The 22959-nt window shown below is 34.4% G+C and overlaps 2 protein-coding genes across 6 annotated transcripts in view; one reads left to right on the top strand and one right to left on the bottom strand.

Annotated features, from left to right (window-relative positions):
• Positions 1–22959, bottom strand: part of LOC126970624 (dynamin-1-like protein) — a 587387-nt gene that overhangs the window by 162713 nt on the left and 401715 nt on the right. The gene's annotated exons all lie outside the window — the stretch shown is intronic.
• LOC126970617 (DENN domain-containing protein 5A) overlaps positions 1682–22959 on the top strand; it is a 44333-nt gene continuing 23055 nt past the window's right edge. For all 4 annotated transcript variants that reach the window (XM_050816660.1, XM_050816658.1, XM_050816657.1 and 1 more), the window contains exons 1-11: positions 1682–2012; positions 2618–2727; positions 4678–4848; positions 6978–7213; positions 8594–8738; positions 9670–9814; positions 12161–12295; positions 13833–14020; positions 20357–20465; positions 21308–21463; positions 22474–22655. In XM_050816660.1, coding sequence (XP_050672617.1) covers positions 1907–2012; positions 2618–2727; positions 4678–4848; positions 6978–7213; positions 8594–8738; positions 9670–9814; positions 12161–12295; positions 13833–14020; positions 20357–20465; positions 21308–21463; positions 22474–22655 — 1683 coding nt within the window. In that variant the 5' untranslated portion in view covers positions 1682–1906. The remainder of the gene's footprint in view (positions 2013–2617; positions 2728–4677; positions 4849–6977; positions 7214–8593; positions 8739–9669; positions 9815–12160; positions 12296–13832; positions 14021–20356; positions 20466–21307; positions 21464–22473; positions 22656–22959) is intronic.

Genomic DNA, 22959 nt, shown 5'->3' with positions numbered 1-22959 from the left:
TATGTTTATAGACTGTATTTATAATTTCAAAATGATATTTTAGTATATTCCAACACGCACAATGGAAAAGGTTATTATTTGTTGTTGGCAACACTAGGTTACATTTTTGATCTCGAATTATATTTCCGTCTATAGTATTTCTTTGGCTTTAGCTGGCGGCGGCTATTTTTGTTTAACATACAACGGGAACATTATTTTGTGAAATTGTTTTTTTTAAACATGTTCTATGATAGAAATTACAAGCTCAATTTATAAGTATCCAAGTAAAAATAAAACAAGGGATTCAATTACAATATTTTTGTTTTGACGCGTTTAGCAAAATAGTCACAATTTCTCGTAAGTGCTCCACCTGATACGATATGATTCTGAAAGAGTAGCGATATCACAGCACAAATCTTTCATAAATCACGTTTTTTTGTTTACAATAACCAAGCTTGATTATCTAGCAACCTGTAACATATAACACTTAATGATACATCGACTATTGTAATCACAAGTGGATATAGCGTGTTATGGGTCCGCGTAAAGTTTGGCGCCAAAACAGCTGAGCAGGTGGGTTCTGCGGGCGCGTTTCATCCGTAAAAAATTTACTTTTTTTTCTTAATTTTACAGAAGTGAATACTTGAACATTAACATTGTGCATTTTTGAATATTTTGGAATGGTTAGGAAATACATTCGCACGAATTACTTTATTTATCAGAATAAAAGGACTAGCTTTTATGTGGTCAAATACAATATTCATGTATTGCACTATCGTACACAAAAAATGATAATTTATATGACATAAAAAATTTAACAATTCAGAAATAGTACAATTATTTTACATTAAAAAGTTTATCTCTCAGAAAAACCAACTTTCATCCATAATTTTAAAACACGAACGAACAACAGGCCAGCACTTGTATAATAATTTAAAGATGTGCATTGTGCATGAACCTCTAAAATGCATAATATGAAGTCCCTGGTAGGTATATGCAAAGGGAATTTAAACACTGGTACATGTTGCTACTTAGATGATATATGAGTTCAACCCCTATTTAGAAAGACTTACCACAGACTAGGGTTGCATACTAACGTACACTACTATCACTCGTAGATAGAAGATAATATGGTATATTTATGTTCTCCTGTAATATTTCGTGCGAATTACGTCAGAATATATTAAGGTATGCTCGCGTTATGCATAAAATAATCTCTTCTTCAACTATGATCGCTAGGTACCAAAATACTGTATAAAATTAATTTCAAGGACTGTCTGACGAATTTTCAATCAGAAGAATTTTTGACTTCGCCGCTACCATATTTATGTTCTCCTGGTATTTATGTCTGCAGTAATTACGTCGTGCGAATGTCGTTAGAATAAATTATTAAGGTTTAATTGCGTCATACATAAGACAATCTCTTCTTCAACTATGATTGCCTCGTACCAATACACTGTTTAAAACATTTTATACTCATCCTACAATTCAATCAATGCCATCCCAACAAAAGTGCTCAACAATATGTTGTCTTTTGCTAGTCGCCGGACTAGGAATATATCTTTTGATAAAAATGCATGACAGGTGACAGTGTAATACTGACGTCCGACCGATTGTCATTTCACATTTGTGCCAAGTTATGTCTAATCTCCTGATGTCTTGAATTTGAACTTGATGTTTTGATTTTGAAGGATTTAGAAGAGATGATCAGACAATGAATAACGCACAAATATATTTCTAAAATATTCATAAATATTGTTATTTTGCAGTGTTGCACCTAAAAATCGCAATATGGTGTATGAAATTCAAGCCTCTTTTAATTATCTAAAAATAAGTACATGTTTAATTACCTATTAGTATAACAATGAGGCGACTGCAGTGTAGTAAATCGAAGAGAAAGTATCTCAAAATATAGTTACGGGTCGATATGAGTATGTCTGTCACAGATTTATCCGTCGGATGCCGTTTCGCGGACTACTTTGCAATATGTGGATTGGATTTCGATTCTGGACTAGAGACAGATCGACTTTCAGGTATAATATTAAATATAAATTGAATAGAGAAAACTTTGCAGTGCCTCCAGCAAATTTTGGCCAGAAAATAATTTCTAGAACTTCTCTTTTCTATCACATTTGCTTAGCAGCTACTTACCAAGACACCTAAATTAGCAGAGCTTAATCAAATATTTATTTTATGAACCACAACACAAGAAAAATTACTTTGTGTGTGGATGCGGCTTCATCAATGTTGTTGATGGATATTACCAATTTCTAATATATAAAATTCTCATGTCATGGTGTTAAACATTGAACTCCTAAAAAATGGCTTAACCGATTCTCATGGAATTTTGAGTGCATATTGGGTAGGTCTGAGAATCGGACAACATTTACAGCATCCCCCTAAATGTTAAGGGGTCCACACGAAATTTTTTTTTTTAATTTTTTTTTTACATTTTTTTTAAATTTGTTTGATTATGAGTCAGCATTAAAAAATACATACAACTTCAAATTTTCACCCATCTACAATCAACAGTTACTTTTGTATCACGATTTTAATATCTGCAATACAACATTTGCTGGGTCAGCTAGTTAATCTATATGTATATTTAAATATTTAAGGATAAAATGTATATTTTCAGGTGACAACTTACACATCTCACCCTTAGATCGATCATATAAAGGAAAGGTATTAGCACATTACCCAGATAATATACAAACAAATCTGTTTGATGAACATGCTGTTTCTATGGTAAATATTATAAAAAGTTCTCATTAGATGTTAAGAGTATGAAAACCTCAACCTGAAATACTTATAATAGAGTAAAAAATATTTTTTTGTTTACATATTGCTTTTTTCTGCTAATAATTATTCTGTGTCTTAGAAATTTCATATATATGATTTCTAAATTCCACTGTTGTTTATTGTTAGTTTGTGACTGATAATGAATTTGCAGAAATGCTTAGTTTAAATTTCTTCTGCAATTTGCAGAAGCAGGAGTCTATACCATACCATGGTAATTAAATTTTGATATCCTCTTTGCTATGAGTGGTTGCATTAAAAACATTTTCTTTTGATAAACGAAAAGATACAATTAAGATATTCAACTGATTGTTAGTGATACAACCTAGGCATTATACTGCAGTGCTACTCAAATTCATAATTCTGAGTGGTATTGTAATAATAGACCTAATTACCTAGGTATGGCACCCTTTACCAAAAAACACAAAGGCAAAGGCAGCAGAAAATGCCGGTGTTATACACATCTAGTTGGCATTCTGTCCCAGTAAGAAGCCAATCTTAAAAAATATTAGATTTGTTCATATTGTTTATTTATTCATGATATTTTATATCATTAATCAAGCATTGCAAATTGTTTTTAAATCTTAGCTGTGGAGAGATTCAAAATTAATTTTAGCCAACAGACACCGAAAAAAATAATGCTGGGAGTTTTTTGCGCCACTCTAAAGGAATCAATTTTGAGAAAATAAATGCCTTTTAGTTGGCACACAGTTATTGGTCCTCATCCAACCTATTCCAGCAATCAAGACCATATCATCAGTCCACTTTTTGTTTTTACTTACTTACCACACCTTAGTTTCACAATCATCCGAGGTATGTTCCCGATATTAATTCTCCTACCGATCTCCTCATATCTGATTTGGTCTTGCAGGGCAACTTTGAGCATAGCCTCCTCCATAGGACCCTAGTTAGGGACCATGGATATCCATCCATCTGTTATCACTGGCACACATACAATTGTTAGTTTACTTTGTCTTGAGACACTGTGGTATTCCGGATGAGTAGAATTTACAGAGCTTTCAAATGCTGCCTATACCATGTGGATTTAACCAGTGCCCTCTTTTGCAAAATTGGACCTGCCTAACTTGATTATTGTTTAGATTAGACATGATCTTTGACTTGTCAATGTTCTTTCTGAGACCTACTTCTTGGGAAGCTGAGCATTGAGGTCATCAAGCATATAGCTTGAGTCTTCTATGATCTCAGCCATGATTACTTATTAATCAGAAGCATCTGCCAATGGCTTTCTCATAGTTTACGAACACCAAGCATCATGGCCGTATTTAATGTTACTTGCTATATTCTGTATAACCTGCCGCAGCATATATGTAGATGTGCTCTGTCTAAGGAAAGGCCTTGTCCTGCTTGTTCGGGAGGCTGGAAGTTGTTGTACCTACGCACCAGATAAAAGAATAATTCCACTATGCTGAATGTATTAAAGTCTCCTGATAATATTAAGCGCTGGAGTACTACCAGCTTTCAGAAACTCGGCTGTTATTCCATCATCACCCGGAGCCGGAGCGGAGTTTATTATAATCTATTTTAGGTCGAAATTAATTTCGTATAGTGTCGAGTAAATTTGGCTCTTGGGTCTTAAATCTTACTGATAACAACATGTTATCAGTAAGAAATGTAAAATGCACAGCCCATGTGGTCGTGTAATTATCTTTTCGTAGAACTTCTCGAGTTTCCTCAAAAGACGTCTTCAGCTTTGTCAGTTGGATCTGTCTAATAGATCTCTTCTAAATACTTTAACGGCCCTTGTAACACTCTATGACTGCCTTTACACAACATGTCTTATGGCGGCCCACATAACCAGCTAAGGACCTGGAAATTTGTCTATTTAGCCTATACTGGGAAGCATCGTCAGGAGACTTAATGATTGATAAATCTTTACAGCTCTGTCTGCCAGCTGGTCTCCAATTTCGCACCCAAAAACATTCGTTGGAACCAAAGTTTCACAGCTTTGTGGTTACAAGAGAAAATGCCTCACGTTACTATGGATTTAGTCTTATATTTTATGAAGAAGTTCGAAATAAAAACATATGCAGCGCCATGCATACATTGCAGGTAAATTAATAAAATAAGTTAAAATACTAATTATTATAACAATGAATTTCATATGTAATTTTATTGATCTGTTTTTAAAGTCTTTTATTTTAAATTTATTGAAGAATATTAAGAAAGAGCCTAATTATATTAGAATTGAATTCGTTTTAGATAATTTATAGGTCTAGAGAGAGTCTCTTGCTGTTAGACAACCGATAAAAACAGGCCAGGAATATTAGTTTAGTGTGTGTGACAAGCTACGTTTTACACTCGCGATTTGTTATGTTGGTGTGCTTAAAATAGAGGATAGTTCTAAACACAATTTTTTTCGACGTTTTCACAGCTGTTATAGTCTATAATCTATATAGACGCAATAATAATCTAAGGAATTCATAATAATTCTAATAAATATTGTCTTTGTCTGGTTGGACATAAATCTATCTTGGCATATTGATTGATCCGAGTTTGTTGCGCCCATTCTTCTCAGGTCTGAGGCATTCGTTTTGGAATGGGTGGTAATTTTTGACTTTCAATAATTAGTCATATCCTATTTTGACTAAAAATATTTGAATTAGATACAAAATAAAATGAAACATGGATATGGTTTATTACCGTATCCATTAAGGCTTAAGCAATCATAATATCGTCATACTACACCAATTTTGATCAAGATACAAAAGTATTAACTACATTTATGACAACATAAACTTATTTGAAAAACCTTCTCGCAGAACTATTTTGGGGATCAATTCACCTGTGTTGCGATTATGCAAAATTATAAACGATTGTAAATGCTTAGACCCATTCAGTGATTCGTTACTAAGGTTTCGCAAAAATTTAAAAAAAATATATATTGTAAATAAATAATTAATAAGTATTTTTGATTTGTTTAATACGTTTATCTTGACTTGTTTGGTAGATTTTGTTAAATTCCTAATTTCATTACATAATAGAATGGTTGTTTTATAACTTATAGGGGAGCGAGGGGCTAGTTGTAACAATTTTACGCTTCTTGGCTATGACAGCTTACTTGTTGGTTATTTATGAAATCTAGCAGTACTATTCCAATTAACAACTATTCAACTATTGATTACCAATAATCTTGTTATCTAACCTGTAACGATATTTTGTAGAAACGACTTTGAAAAAAAAACTGACGAGTGTTACTATTTACCCCGTGACTGGGGCTAGTTGTAACAGGCTTGGGGCAAATTGTAACATTAGGAATAAGAAGCCAGTTTATATTTTTTGAATATTTATTTGGCATATTTTGCATAAGAAACTTTACAAAGACTAAAAACAGGTTTAAACCGTTAAGTTAAATTTTAAAATTAACAGAAAATATACAAAAACAAACAAATAACATGTGCTTTCTCTACTAAAACTATTAAGGCATTTTAGGCTTACAGCCATTTATAATCTTAACCACTACAGTAATCAGACTTTATATTTAAAGACCCTGAGGGTGTCCGCTTCATTCCCAATCTGTGGTATCATTAAGATAATCATTTATGTTATAATAACCTTTCCCATACAAGCGTTTTTTAACAATTCTTTTAAATTTCGCAACACATTTGTTTTGACAATTTTCTGGGATCATATTGTAAAAACATATACATCGCCCAATTAAAGACTAATTCGATTTAACCGAGTAATAGGCTTACATTTTTAAAGTTAGGCAATAATATTCGTCAATTACCATCAGGTGCTTATAAAGCTAATAATAATATATGCTCGGCATTCAATAAAATTTAAGTATATTTGAAAAATTTATCAATATTAGACAAAGGTTTACTTTAAAAAAAAAAAACGGTTTAACTTTCTCTTATGGCTTGTACTCCTCATTGGACCTGGTTCGTGCAATATTAGTCTCCAGTTTTGTGACAGCTGTGAAAACGTCGAAAAAGATTGAGGTTTTGAGAAATGCACGCACACTAACACAAAAGACATACAAATCGCGATTATAACACGTAGCTTGTCACACACACTAAGTTATAAACCTGGCCTGTTCTCATCGGTTGTCTAGCAGCAAAAGGGTCTATCTACATAGACCCTTTTGCTGCTAGACAACTGTATAAATTATCTAAGCTAGATAGATAATATGTTAATTTGTCATTCAGTATTTATATGTTTTTAATAAAATGTTGCAGGCGATGTATATAACAGAGCTTTCAAGCGGCCAAACACCCCCTGGCCATAGAAAGAACTCTGTAAAGGAGAGCTCTAGATCACTACCTCGGTCTTTCAAACTGGCTCCACACACCGGGGCTGCTCTCACATATTTTGATATTACCAAAGACAAACTATATGTTGCCAAAAGTGTCGCTCTTATTTGCCAATACCCCTTTGTGAGGGTGGCACAGCTGTTTTTAGAAAATTTATTTAGGTGAGTCCTTTTTAAAATTTTCTTTTCACTGCATTTTTTCTGTTATCACTGCATAGTATAAAACAAAGTCGCTTTCTCTGTCCCTATATTAGGGATATAGGAGGGATTTAGATTTATGCTTAAATCTTTAAAACTACGCAACGGTTTGATGCGGTTTTTTTAATAGATAGAGTGATTGAAGAGGAAGGTTTATATGTATAATAACATCCATTAAATAGTGGAGAAATACTGTTATTTTTGAGATTTCTAATGTGATGTCGTAAATAATTACATTTTTTCCGCTTACATTCCAATAGCAGGATGAACCCAACGAGATTTATCAAAATAATGTACTAACACACATTGAAAAGGTCTACAGAAAAGTCCACTATGGTATATGTCTATCTCTTATGGATATCCCACAATAACATTTTTTTGGCATTTACTTTTTACGACAAATAATGCCTAATTTTGTAAAAGATTTTAACCAATACAGCAATAATCCTTATTTAATTAGATACCTTAAATACATTGTTGATTTAATATAGATCTATATGGCCTTTTACAGCATATGACTTAAATAAATATTTTCGATGATATATTTCGATATATACAGATTTAAAAATTGCGGAACGTAGCGTTTGCTTGAGGCAGTATGAAGTCTGCCGGGTCAGCTAGTACACACATAAAACATAAGCAATCAAGTGATAAAAATTCATGACTGATTAGTGACGTGGAAAATAACATGTATACATGTCAATAAATAACTGGTTAATAAAATATTGTATTTTTAATGAGAATATAGTGGAAAAAAATAAGCATTGGCACACTAAATTCCAAGAGCAGTTAAGGCTGAGAAAAACAATAGAATCTCACTTGGCACCAAAAAGTATTTTACTTGGCTTTAGCTGCAAACTTAAAGTTTTTAAATATGATATGTTTATTATTAAGGAAAAGGAGGACAGACGAGGGTCACCTGGTGTTAAGTGCCGTCCACATTCTCTTGCAACACCAGAGGAACCACAGGAGCGTTGCCGGCCTATAAGTATGGTGAAGGTGAGGTTTCGACCGGAAACATCGCACTATGAAGCTCATTCCGCAACTTGGTTGGATTACCACATCCTTCCTTGAAAACCGCTCTGTGGAGGAACGCCACACATCCAGATGGTGGGGATGATATTCTAATATGTGGCGTGTCGTGCGAAGGTGGAGTACGGCGGCAGGAATCAGGTCAAACAGCTCTTCGGAACACTCCCCACTATAGATGCATAAATATTTATGAATATAAACCCTTCCAATGGAAACATAGTATAATTGCACCACTATTATCTGGATGAAATAGGTATGCCAGTGCTGCCCTGGCTGGAGACTGAATGAACTATAGTGTTAAATTAATTTCAGGTCATTACCAAGGCAGCCCGGGCCAGGTTTAAGTCCAGAATCATATGTTTACAATCTGTTATATGAGGTGCCAGTCCCATTACCAGGACAGGCCCTACGTCTATATGTACCACCATCGGAACCACACCTCAAACCTATTCCTGTTGTGAGTATAATATATTACACAAATACATCCAAATGTCTGATGACATGATTCAGAAATAAAACTGAAAACAAACTTTTATGAACGTTGCGGGACTCGAACCTGCGACCTATCGCCTTCCGTGCGAGCGCTCTTTTCAACTGAGCCAACCGTTCAAGGTTGTGTAATTTAACCCAGAAGTGAGGGTTATCACTTTAAAAACATAACAAATTGTTTAGACATGATTCAGTTTACAGCTACTTGGCTGTGAGTGCACACAAGTGTTGGCATTGAAGTTCGAGCAGCTAGACCATTGATCAGAATTTTTTTGATGTAGGCGTTATTTAATTTTGTGTTTAACAAATTCAGGAATGTTGTCTCGCCGAATTTTTGAAATGAGACATAATATATATATATATATTTTTTTATAATAAGGGACGAGACGAGCAGGACGTTCAGCTGATGGTAATTGAAACGCCATGCCCATTACAATGCAGTGCCGCTCAGGATTCTCAAAAAACCCAAAAATTCTGAGCGGCACTACAGTTGCGCTCGTCACCTTGAGACATGAGATGTTAAGCCTCATTTGCCGAGTAATTTCACTAGCTACGACGCCCTTCAAACCGAAACTCAGTAATGCTTATACATTACTGCTTCACGGCAGCAATAGGCGATGCTATTGAAATGATTTGTAAAACAATGAACATCTTGATTTAAAAGAGTGGCACTAAGTTTCTTGCTACTTCTTCTCATTAGCTCAACACTTTACGAAGTAGCGTATGTAAGTATGATATTCGTAACTGCCATTTCGGTGACCTACATGAATTAAGTGATTTTGTTTGATTTGATATAGTAATTCTATTCTAGATGTAGATAGTTGTGGTGCAACAAAGGTGATTGAACACTATAAAAAACTACTGTTCCCCACATAATGAATTACTATTATGTTTTGCAGGTTATACGAATGCCTAACCCACCAGAGGAGTTACCATTACTTGATTATCCATTGCGTGTGATGTTCAATTTGTTGGGCGTTGAATGTGTCGTGCAATTGTTTTCCTGTGTGCTCTTAGAACACCAAGTGTTACTTAAGTCTAGTGGTAAGTAAACTAGTATTGTCAAAGAATATATAGTAGTTCAAGTACGGAATCCTCACTCAGCAAAATCAATTAAAGAAAAAGGGACTCTTGCGGTCATACGATAAGGTGTAATTCAGATCACACAGCGCTACTAACCTACATTTTTTATCACATAGAAGTTTCCTCTCTTTCTATCGCGTGACTCTTACCTCTTCTGGTGACATTAGGGTTGATTTCTTTGCCTAAAACTGTACCTTCCTAGTCTGAGGTCATCTTATAAAAACAACTCAGTTTTTTCTATTATATTAATAGGTATGTAATCGAAATTTTAAATGAATATTCTTTCGTTGTCAAACCTACATTAGTTGCAGATAGTAATATATGCGTTGGTAATAAATAAATAGGTAGCTATCATGTATGGTAATTTTATTATCTCAATATATATAAATTACGTGACACGTTGTTTGTCCGCGATGGACTCCTAACTAAACTAATGAACGGATATTAATGGGGATTACTTCATGGAGTGCAGTTTAGCCCAACTTGTGAGATAGGATAGTTTTTATTTCGATTTAAGACCCATAATTATTGTTATTGTCAATATTTGTTTTGTATGGACCTATTTTCTATGAGAGAATTTAGTGACGCACGGTTTGACAGTTCCGCTGTGAAACAATTTCATTTTAACAACAGGGAGCATTTTTTACGAAATAATTATTGATGTTTTTGAAATATTATTGGTAAATTCGTATGCAACAGTATTTTATTTATTATGTACAGTACAACGTCTGTCAGGTCAGCTAGTAATAATAATAATCACTTTAAATTAGATTGTTTCAGCGTCTTAAGGACACTTAAAAAATGTAAATTAGATCGCAATGACTTTTATTATGCTTTGTTTTATTTATGTTTCCCCATTTTTAAAATATGGGTCGGATCTGTGAAGTAGGTAACAAAGTACTCGCGTGGTTGCTAGTGAGTCCCTACTAGCTGGCCTACTCTGTAGAGGCCATCACACGTAGTTACGATTTCGATACCTACGTCATTCCTCTATACCTAAACGAGGCTCCCATAGAGATTCAAAAATTATATATAAATAAAAATAAATATAAGTCATCATTAAATAAGTATTTTTTACAAAATCCTTCATTAAATATATATTTATCCGCGTTAAGCTAAGTAGATAACTATTTTGTATTTGGTAAAATTAGCCGATTTTTTTTTATTTACATTTTATTGATTTCCTTACTACTTTGTTTCAAATAAGATCTATGTTGTAATAACTGTAATTTAAAATAATTGTTCTTTTCGTTTTATATACTATGTAATTTAATTTTAAGCGGCTTCACACACAGTTGAGCTTCTTAAAGTTTAAGTTTGTGTTATTATATTGTAAGCTATAAACTATTACATTGTATTTTAAATAAATATTATAAAAAAAAATATTGTGTGGTTTTATGAAACCACGGTAAAAGTGAAACTTTTTTTCACATAATAGACATATACTTAACTATAAATTTTTGGAATGATATTCCATTAAGGGTATAAAAATCGCTTTATCAATCCTAATTTTATACTTGGAAAATTGGAATGATAATGGGAAATAATAAAAGCAGACTAAGCAAATAAAAGTTTCACTTTAATAAATAACAATATTTACATTAAACACTGACAAAATCAAACAAAATAGCGTGGAGCACTGGCACAAATGAGTAATAGTCTATACACTACACGGTCAGCTGCTGCGAACTATAGGCGCCGCCCGACTGTCACGCGACATGCAACACACAGACGAAAAAGTTTGAGACGATGTAATAAAAGTTACACTTTAAAAAAAACCTATATGGGGAGTGAGACAGTGTGATGAGCATAGAAATTAGAAAGAATCTCTTACATTTTTCATTGATGTTAAAAGGAATTGTCTGCTATTAACATTTACAAATGATCAATCTTAATGCAACAGAAAACAACCCGAGGTGACAGTAAATCCTCATCCCTTACGGCCGTTCCCAATATTCATTCTCTTACTTGAGATAAAAATCTTAACTATCGTTGACATTCCTGTCCCAATAAAGTTATCGACGGTAACACACCTTATCCGTACACGCTGTATGTCAATGGGACGACGTATAGCTTACCAACGATAGAAGTTTCACGCGTCCCAATATAAGGCGATAAGAATGACTTATCGGGTATATTGTGACAGCTTCAGATTATTGACAGATAATTACTGACAGTAGAAGGTAGTAATATATCTCTATCTGTAGATAGTATATTGGGAACGGCCGTAAGTCATCCGCTTGATTTCAACGCAGTGTGCAAGATTTTGTTAACTGATAAACGATTGTTAAACATTTTTTTTTTCAGATTATAATAAGCTAATGCTAGTCGCAGAATGTATAGTGTCGCTTTTATTACCATTCTCGTGGGCGCACGTCTACGTGCCAATATTGCCAGCACCATTATTTCATTTTCTTGATGCACCCGTTCCATTCGTAATGGGTAAGTATTACCGAATACATAAATGTCAATTTTTTGCTACTGCAATAGCTGTTCTATCCTATATCAGATATAATATAAAATTAATTTTAAACTTAGTTATTGAAACTAAGAGTCCACTATCCATTCGGAACATTCGACAGAGAAATGCCTCTTGAGCTGCGATGAATGAGTACAAGAAGCTCAGAAGGACTATTTATCATCAAAAGCACATTATTTGGGTTGTCTTCACACTTCTGGGATAAAATATACAAATTTAATTTACATACAAAAATATGTGGACGAAATAGGATTCAAACAAGCGCCTCTCGGGAAACACCCCTGTGCTTGAACCACTTAGCCACCGTCGGCACAACGCATTATCCATTAATTGGACCACACGAGGCCCGGGTTTGAGTCCCTTATAGTCTATATATTTTGGTACTTATATAAAATAAATTTTACATTTAAAATGTTATAAATGATAATCTTTAACTATTAATTTCGCCAAGTTTCACATAATCACTGACACGCGTTTCGCCCATACACGGGACATCTAGCCTTGCCAAACGCTGGAACGAAATTGAACTCATGGGATTTGTTGAGAACATCGTTTGAGATATTTTGATATAGAAAAGGAATCTCGCAAAAGAACGGCTAGTTCTATTGAAATAACAACTTATATCAATTTAATAACCTGAAACTGAAGAAAAATAAATACATCAATGAAAAATAAATCAATCAATCAACATGGACACAAACATAGGCCGATAGTTTTAATATTTTATATCTATACAACCATGCTTTAAATCCTCTATTAAAGATTCTAAAATAGTTCGCTTTTTGCTTATATTAAAACACCCAATGTCCTAATAACCATTACACACTGACCTCTACTATATACCACTGGACTGGCGGCTGTCAAAGTGTTTTTGTGCCTGTTTGATATTCACCATTTAGGCGCTGTTGCCCATGTAACGAGAGTACTGGTACTAAAACTAGTGATGACAGCAAACATCGATAAATGGTGGGAAACTATTTTCAAAAAAAAAATGTGAACTTTACGTTGATTCTTGAAGTATAAATAACACGGAAAACGAACGAAATTAATTCAAAATGCTAAAATACTTCAGAGTATTGTACGTTCCTTCGCAGCCATTTGTAATATACGTCAAAATTAGTTCGTAGTTAAAACTTCTGTCAAACATATGGAACAGCCTGTCCAGTTGTATTTATACAGGTCAGTGCCATAACATCATCCAAACAAGTATTGTAATGAATTTCAGTACAACATTATATCATCCGTTTTCATAACCACACTCCTTTGGATGATATTATGGTTACTAGGACTGGCCTTTTTAATTTTAGCAGTAAGCTAACTGTTTCAGAATCTTTTATAGAGGATTCATATTATGGGTTTAGATAAAGTCTTGTATGCAACTGATTATAATTAGGTATTAAAACACTCATGTGATTCTATTATCTCACATTCGTGTTTTCATACCCCTTATTACACAACAGATGCATAAATAACTAATTCATTGGAAATTTCTTGTAACAGGTGTTCATTCAGATGGAACAGCCGTCTTAGGACCCAACAGTCCGAGGAATATTGCCTTAGGGTCTGAAGCCGCATTATGCCTCGTGGATATTGATAAACCCGATATACAACTACCCGAAGAACTGCCAATATTCCCACATAGGACACCATTTGTTGAGGAAATAAACCATGTGTTAGATAAGCATCAGGTTTGAGAGATTTATTTATTATTTTTAGGTTAATATTTTTAGTGTACGTGTTTTAGTGTGTGTGTAGATATGGTGGAAAGATGTTTAAGATTTTTTTTTTTTTTTTTTATATATTTATTAATAAAAAACAAATTTTACATTGCGGTTTCAAAGCAATAAAAACCACTGAGGTTTGTACAATTGCTAAATTAAGCCTACACCAACAGAGTTAAATTAATAAAAGAAAAAATAGTTCACAATCACTTAGCTATACATTATAATTATACAAATAAAAGTAAAAGTACTTGATACAATTAATAGTTAAGCACGATAAGTTGATCGGTGGTCAGTCAAGTCTTAAAAAGTATTTTTTTTAATTCTGTTTTAAATTAGTCTCAGTCAACGAGTCGGTCAAGTCACGTGGCAGTTTATTAATCAGTCTAGGTACTATGTAAGCTGTTGTTCTTTCACCGAACGCATTGGATGCCCGAGGCATGTGCAGCCGGTTTAGACTAACAGCGCGCGTATACACGGGGTGATCTATGGCTGTTTTTAATTTATTATTAAAATAATTTTCTTTTAGTATTGCATATTCAATTTGCTTAAATATTGACAACACTTGAGAATGCTTAAATAGCCCGCTTTCGTAACCCTGAAATTTACGTTTAATTTGATTTGATACTATTTTTTTAAGAATTTGAATTTGAATTTTATTAATTTTGTCAAGGTACGAATTGTAAGTACGACCGTAACTGCTCAGTCCATACTGAACGTACGATTCGGCTAACGCGTTATAGAGCATTATTTTGACTTTATAGGGTATGCGATTTTTAAGAATTGAGATACTTGCAAGGAATTGTCTAAGTTTGTTGCATACATAGTCCACATGATTACTCCATTTAAATTTATCATCTATTATTAACCCAAGATATGTGTGAGATCTAACTATTTCCAAGGGTGTGCATTTACATGAGTGATAGTTTTTATGTAGGCAGACATGTTCGTGAGCTGTTATGTTTTTGATTGGTAATTTCTTAATAAACGGTGATTTTATCAATAAGAGCTTAGTTTTATTTGGATTAAGAACAAGGCCTACATCATGACACCACCGGGTAAGGTTATTGAGGTCCTGTTGCATAAAATCACAAGCCTTTATTGGATCTTTGTCCGCGATTACGAGACAAGTGTCGTCCGCAAACTGGAAACATGTGCAGTTTTTTATACAATCTTTGATGTTATTGACGTATGAAAGAAAGTGAAGCGGCCCTAATACTGAACCTTGAGCGGTGCCCTTTCTCACCATGACTGGCTTACTCAACGTGTTGTGTATTTTCACTTTGTATGTCCGATTTTTTAGATAGTCACTGCACCATTCCAGTAATGGACCACGGACTCCACAAAAGTCTAAATCCTGAATAAGTTGATTATGCAACAAAGTATCAAAGGCGCGAGAGAAGTCTATAAATAATACTAAAACGTGTTTTTTAAGATCTAAGTGACTATTCACTTCGTCAGTAAATTTTGATAAAAGGATTGAAGTACTCTTACCAGCCTGGAATCCAAATTGATTTTGTTGTAGTACTTCATGTTTCCTGTAAAAACCATGTATTTGTTCGCATATAAACTTTTCAACAATTTTATCAATCGATGATAGTATTGTTATGGGTCGATAGTTATCATAATCACTATGTTTACCTTTTTTAAATATAGGCCTCACACAGCCTTCTTTTAATTCATTTGGGTAATGACTTTTGCTTACACTGCAATTTATTAAGTTTGCAATAGCCGTGGAGACATCTCTTCCAATTAATTTAATATCTGATACCTTGATACCATCCAGACCAGGTGCCTTACGTGAATTTAAGTTTTGTATAATTTTATAGACCGAATCGCTTGAAGCTTTTTTTAAAAAGATACTGGAATCATTTGGTTGGCGGCAATTATTTTGTTTATAAAGTTTTATGTTGCATGTTGGACTAATATCATTCACTGCATTATCAAAGCTTTTCGCAAAGTTATCTGCAATGATTTCAGTATGCAACCCTTGCGCATTGAATGCCTTAAGAATTGCTAAATCAATAGATGATGACACACGACCTAACATTTGGTTTATTATTTGGTACATTTTTTTTGTATTTCTAAAGTTATTACTAATTTCTTTTAGGTAATATGAATTTTTTTTAGCTTCTAAAACCTTGTGTATCTTGTTACGAACTTTATTATATTCTAATCTTAATTTAGGATCGTAATTATTATTTTTCCATTTGCGAAAGAGTTTCTCACGCTTTTTACAAAGTTCATTGATATTATTATCGATCCAAGGCAGCTTACATTTATTTTTACCATTATCTAAACCTATCCTTTTTTTCACAGTACTTGTAGCCGCATTGTTAGCATTATGAAAGGATCGACAAATAAAATTATAAATATCATACGGGGATTTCATGTCGTTTGTCACAGACCATTTAACGTTTTTTAGTTCCCGAAAAAGAATGTCATAGTTAATTTTTTGTTTGATATCACCCCGTGTACGCTCGGGCTGTGCATCGCCAATGCAAGCGAAGACAAGGCCTCGATGGTCCGCCAGTACAATATCTAACGCCGCCGAGTACGGATTTAATGTGGGGAAGCGTGCAAAAATGTGGTCGATACAAGATTTGGTTACATAGTTTTGTTTCATTTTAATTCTCGTATAATCGGATATACCACACATTAATCCATGCTCGCTGAGTGTTGCTAGATATGAATCTTTATATGTCGTTGAAGATTTTAGGTCAATGTTTATGTCACCAATCATTAGTAAGTTTAGTTTTGACTCAAATATAGAAAGATAGTTACCTAGTTCTTTTACAAAATTATTCTTGTTTGTTGATGGTGGGCGATAAACTGCACAAACAACTACATCTTGACAATCATTTATTTTAAACGACCCTGTTAGACTTTCAAAAGTGCTTGTTTTATGATTGAATTTTGTAAATTTTATGTGATTTCGGATGTATATCATAATGCCGCCTCCCTTTTTATTTTTCCGTAGTTGTGAGTACATGTTAAAGCCAGGAAGGTTAAACAAATGGCAAATTTTATTCGAGATACCACATTCGGTCAACACTATTAAATCAATTGGAAAAGTACATTTAGGAATAGTTTGTTCTAATTTACTGAAATTTTTAATTAAAGACCTGGTATTAAAATGTAGACATGATAGTTTTAAAGTATTTTTAGGCGGTATATGTTGTAAAAAATTATTAAGTGTGTTACAATCTCGTATTTCTTTTATATGTGTATCCATATTATATATTTATATAAATTCAAACTTATACAGGCGAGAATTTAATGAGCTTTTTTTATCAAAAGTAAGGAAAAAAGAAACAAAAACTGTACCTAATAGCTTATTGAGGGGTAGATCCTTTCAGTTTCTTTTCAAAATTAGATGAGGTCGAACACTGCTTTTCAAGGAGGTTTATGTCTTGCACTGAACGAATATAATATATTTTACTATCACTACACTTTCTAACACACACTTTACCATCTTTGCACCATATATACTGAAAGGATTCTTTAAGTTGGGTTTTCGCTTTGAATAATAGTGACTTAAGGTGCTTAGTTAGCGCATCCCGTACATAGACACGATTTTCAACGCTTTCTTTCGGGACGCCCTGTACTATGTGTCCAACAGTGAGTAATTTCTCCCTTCCAGCATCAATCCATTTTTTTCGGCATACATTCGACTTTAATTCCAGTAGGATAACTCCTGGTCTAGTCTTTGAACCCGGTAGACGTTGTGAAGACTGGACATCAGCTGGGTCAACGTTCAATTTGGAAGCCACAGTTTCCACCACTTTGCCTATGCTGCTCGGAGGAATTTCGGGGAGCCCAGCTATTTCCAAAGATGATGAAAGAGATTTTTGTTCAAAATCCTTAATCTCTTGCTCCAGTACCGATATTCTTAATTGCATATTTTTATTGGAATTTTGAAGGTCAAGGTTTTTGTTTTGTAGGTCTTTGATAAGGGTATCTTGCTTTTTCATAGATTGCTGCATTGTGCTCATTTGTTCACTTAGGTACTCCAGTGATGACTCAAGATTAACAAGTTCTTCTCGAAATGCTTTTTTCACCTCGCGACCAATGTCCTCTATTAATTTTTTCGTATTAATAGTTTGAACATTCGCGATGGATTCCGAATCAGATTCATTGTCATCACCGCTGTTATCTGGAATAATGAAAGACGACCGGCGAGAAATTTGTTTTAAACAATCTTCACAGCACCATTCAATTCCAGGGGAATGACGAAGGGTTTTCAGTTGCTTGTTGGAAAGCTTGGAACACTCGGGATCAGCAAGTACAATCTTGTCACATCTACTGCATTCCAGGCCTGGCACTTTTTTGGTGATATTTTTTTTGCATTTTAAGCACTTCTTAACAACCATAGTGGGTAGTTTTAAATAAACGTAAACAACCGATTACACACTTACAACTGACCAAACGCTACCGCGTTACGCTGCAGACTGATTGATAGTTATAACTTAATATTAACAGAGACGAGCCACTAAGTTGCCTAGGGAACTGAAAAATCTTACATGTGTACAAAGACTGTCAAAGCTTCGACTCAGCAACCTCAAAAGCAGGCAATCTAATTGAAACATACAAAATACTAAATTATTATTATAATGGCCCAAATTTTGGGAGCATGATTCCAAGAAGCAGCAATCCTAGACTAAGGGGACATGATATGAAGCTAGAATATCAATTAGCATCATCAAATCCATTAAAACACTTCCTGAACAACAGAGTTGTTCATATATGGAATAGATTGCCCAAGGATGTGGTTATATCAAAATCTGTTAATCAGTTTAAAAATACACTGGACAGATATTTGAATAATATAATGATATTTGTCACATATAATAATGCGTTTAGGAGGCTGTTGGGGCTACCATGGCGTTGTAGCGCTTCTGGAATGCGCAAAAAAGCGGTTTCCATGTTGCAGCGTCTTCGTGTTAGCAGTAACAGCATCCTAAAGATGATTGCTGCCAGAGCTGACTGTTCCTTCCAGAAACACTGGATACAGTTAGCTCTAGGTTTATAAATATATTCCACTAATAATACTAACGTAGTACATAAGAAATATTGTTACTAATACATTTACTAATATATATAGAGATCTTTCTGAATTAAATAAATAAATAGATATGGCAAATGATATAGACCCATCAGCGAAAGCGGCTTAGTCTATTATAAATAATAATAACTTTATCATTTTTAAATACTTATAACTTGTAATAGTTATAGAGCGTACGGGTCACCTGGTGTTAAGTGATATACGCCGACCACATTGTCTTGCAACACCAGAGGAATCACAGAAGAAGGTTTTTAAGGAAGGTTTTAAATATTTTTAATGTTGAATTGTCGAAGATTCAGTACTAGAATGGATCGTCTATTTGGCATTCTGTAGTCATCACTTCATTGTGTGTCTTCTACGACATTTATCACGGGGAGTGTTCCAAAGAGCGGTTTGACGCCACAAACTTGGAAATAGTCCTAACCATCTGGATGTGTGACATTCCTCTTTCTGCCACATACAACCAATCTGTGAAATGAGCTTCCTTCCACTGTGTTTTCCGGTTGATACAACATGGTTAATTTAAAAAAAAGCGCGAATACCTTTCTCAAAGCGGGATAATGATCTTGTGATTTCTCTCTCTCTCCTGCGCAAGAGAGTATTGGAGGTGGTCATCATTGAATGAAACGAAAAAATTTATTCTCACAATGAGTTTCACAACAAAATCCTGAGATGAATCAATATCAAAATGTATGCACAGCTGGGATTAATAATACCTCAAGTAGATGACTATAACTGATGAAATAACTCTTAATATGTATTTCAAACATTAACAATAAAAACAAGATATCAAATTTCTTAATAATCTTAGTCAGTCACTTTTATTTTATAACAATAAAGGACGAGATGGACAGGACGTTCAGCTGATGGTAATTAATACGCCCTGCCCATTACAATGTAGTACCGCTCAGGATTCTTGAAAAACCCAAAAATTCTGAGTGGCACTACAATTGCGTTCGTCCCCTTGAGGCATAAGATGTTAAGTTTCATTTGCCCTGTAATTTCACTAGCTACCGCGCCCTTCAGACCGAAAGTAATTACTTAGTAATCATATTGCAATAATTGTTAAAATACTGAGAGAAAAATCTACATTCGCTTGCATTTAGAATACTTTTGTGGCTTGCTCGCAGCCTGGCCTTCGGCAAATTAAATTATTTAGTATAAATGTTGTCTTACTTACTATACTTTTAAAATTTAGAAAAAAATAAACAGTTTAGCTGTTCAAATTATTTCTGCAGATACAAAGACCTGAAACCGAGCCTACCAAACTAGGAGCTGTGTTGAATGGATACTCTTACAAACACAACGCGAATGACGGAATGAGCAGCAGTTGTACGCTACCATCAGGTATGTTTCTGTTAATAATAAAAAGCGGGAAACGATCGAACATAATAAACGCGTTCCAAATTTGAATTCGAAAAACGAAATTAGAAGTTTCGAACTAGATATACCATATTATAAGTCAGGCACGAATATTTGGATATATGTATGTGTTGCAAAGAATGACTTGCACCGACGTTGTTTTTTTTTATGTAAGGGGTGGACAAACCCATATGATCACGTGATGGTATGTTATCACCGCGGCCAATACTCTGTTGTAACACCTGTGGAATCACAACGTCCATATTACAATGATGAATTATAACGTATTTATTGAATGACGCGAATCTATTGTTACTGTAACTGATTTTTATTGACAAATTGTCAATAGTCAGCCATGCTTGGCATAACCTCCTTAGTATTGTGGATCGGACTGTCTATATGGTAGTATATTCTATACCAGTGGGAGGCTCCTCTGGACAGGAAGCCGGCTAGATTATGGGAACCACAACGGCGCCTATTTCTGCCGTGAAGCAGTAATGTGTAAACATTATTGTGTTTCGGTTTGAACGGTGCTGTAGCTAGTGAAATTAATGGGCAAATGAGACTTAACATCTTATGTATCAAGGTGACGAGCGAAATTTTTTCAAGAATCCTGAGCGGCATTGCATTGTAATAGGCAGGGCGTATCATTTACTATCAGCTGAACGTCCTGCTCATCTCGTCCCTTATTTTCCAAGAAATAAATCTAAGTCGATGTGACTCACTCTATGTAGATTTCTGAAAATATATATACATCGTTGGGATGCCTTGATTGTATTTAATTGAGATTTATTAGTTATACTTGAAATAAATATTCTGTTAATCAGGTGGTCTCCGCCGGAAGCACTCCTTCCACGATGTTCTGGACTGGGATGAGAGTCGTCCGTTGAATGCGTCTCCGCCTGCGTCACCCACCCGCTCTCCCATACACCCGCGACGCATTGACGCCCTCCAGAGAATTGTCGATATTGTTAAACGGACTGGTAACTATATTTTTTATTGTAATAAACTGACACACTACAAAAATGTCTATAAAATGGAGTGGTTAAACTAAAAAGTGAAAAAAGTCAATCAATTTATGTGCAGACAATTTTAATGTATTTAATAAGACTGAGCCGTCACGCTGGGCTATGTAACGTTCGTTCCGGCTCAAGTTGACTAGAGAAAACTCGCGGAGAACGTACTTTAATATTAACCTCGCCTTGATAAAGTTTTCGCATATGTCGTGTGGTCAAAAGCACAACACATGCCGTGTTTTTTGTTTTTGTAGATATATTATAAGTATGTTTTAAAACAATCGGAGCTCACCTTCCAGCTATTTCTTGTGTTATACTAGGGTTTATAAATATACAAATTAAATTTAAACCATAATTAATGGACGCCGCGGGACTTGAGCCTGGTGTTAAGTGATCACCGCCGCCCACATTCTCTTGCAACACCAGAGGAATCACAAGAGCGTTGTCGGCCTTTAAGGAAGGTGTACGCGCTTTTTTTGAAGGTACCCATGTCGTATCGTCCCGGAAACACCGCACAAGGAAGCCCATTCAACAGCTGAACCCCAATAATTACATATTAGGAAATTGACTAAAGCTAAACAGTTTGTTATTTTTTAAGTGATAATTATACCTCACTTCTGGGATTTAATATACATATTTAATTTAATAGTATATTGAGCAACAAGTGCAAAAAGATCGAAAGTCGATTGGTTAATCGACAACGTCGCACGAGTTACACACACTACTTTGTATTACAAATGCGACGATTTATGTATTATTTATAATTGTTTTTAAACTTTTGTAACTTAAATTATAATTTTATTTATTAAATTAAACTGTTAAAAGCGTCAACCTCAATTCAGTTTTGATATTTCGAAATTTGCCTTTGCCAACTATAATTTGCGTGCGACAAGTAAACTTTTCGCACTCAAACAACATTAGCATGCGGCAAGTAAACTTTTTGCACGGTTTCTAAAGTCATATGTATTCAAATTCAGGTGTGAACATTGATGACGTGGATGCGGATACAGTGATGCCAACGACGAAAAAGAAAATAATGAATGACGAGGAGCAGTATAACGAAGATATACGATTCAACATCGCCATTAGGGAAACGTTTCTCAATAGATTTGTGCATATGTTTCTGATGTATGAAAACTTCGTTATAATGCCAGATCAGGTGAGTAATAACTGGATGTGCTTATATTTTTTTGTTTAATTATTTTCTTAGTAAGTATATTTTGACCTTATGGAATATTAATTAATATTTTATATGACGGAGAAAGAGCCTCTGAATTGTTTTTAAAACGTGTGACATCAGCATTGTTGACTTAATGGTGATCACTCATAATTGAATCATCGAGAGAAAACTACGCGAGTATTTGGTCACCTTCGTAAATTCTACGGGCAGCGGAACGACGTCCCAGAGAGGTCCGTAACGTACTACAGCTCGAGCACGAATGCCCCGAGTGAGTGTCGACAGT

The sequence above is a fragment of the Leptidea sinapis genome, chromosome 21 (genome assembly GCF_905404315.1).
Source record: "Leptidea sinapis chromosome 21, ilLepSina1.1, whole genome shotgun sequence".
In the NCBI taxonomy this organism is placed as follows: domain Eukaryota; kingdom Metazoa; phylum Arthropoda; class Insecta; order Lepidoptera; family Pieridae; genus Leptidea; species Leptidea sinapis.
The sequence above is the reverse complement of the archived record's forward strand: the minus strand, read 5'-3'. Positions and strand labels throughout refer to the sequence as shown.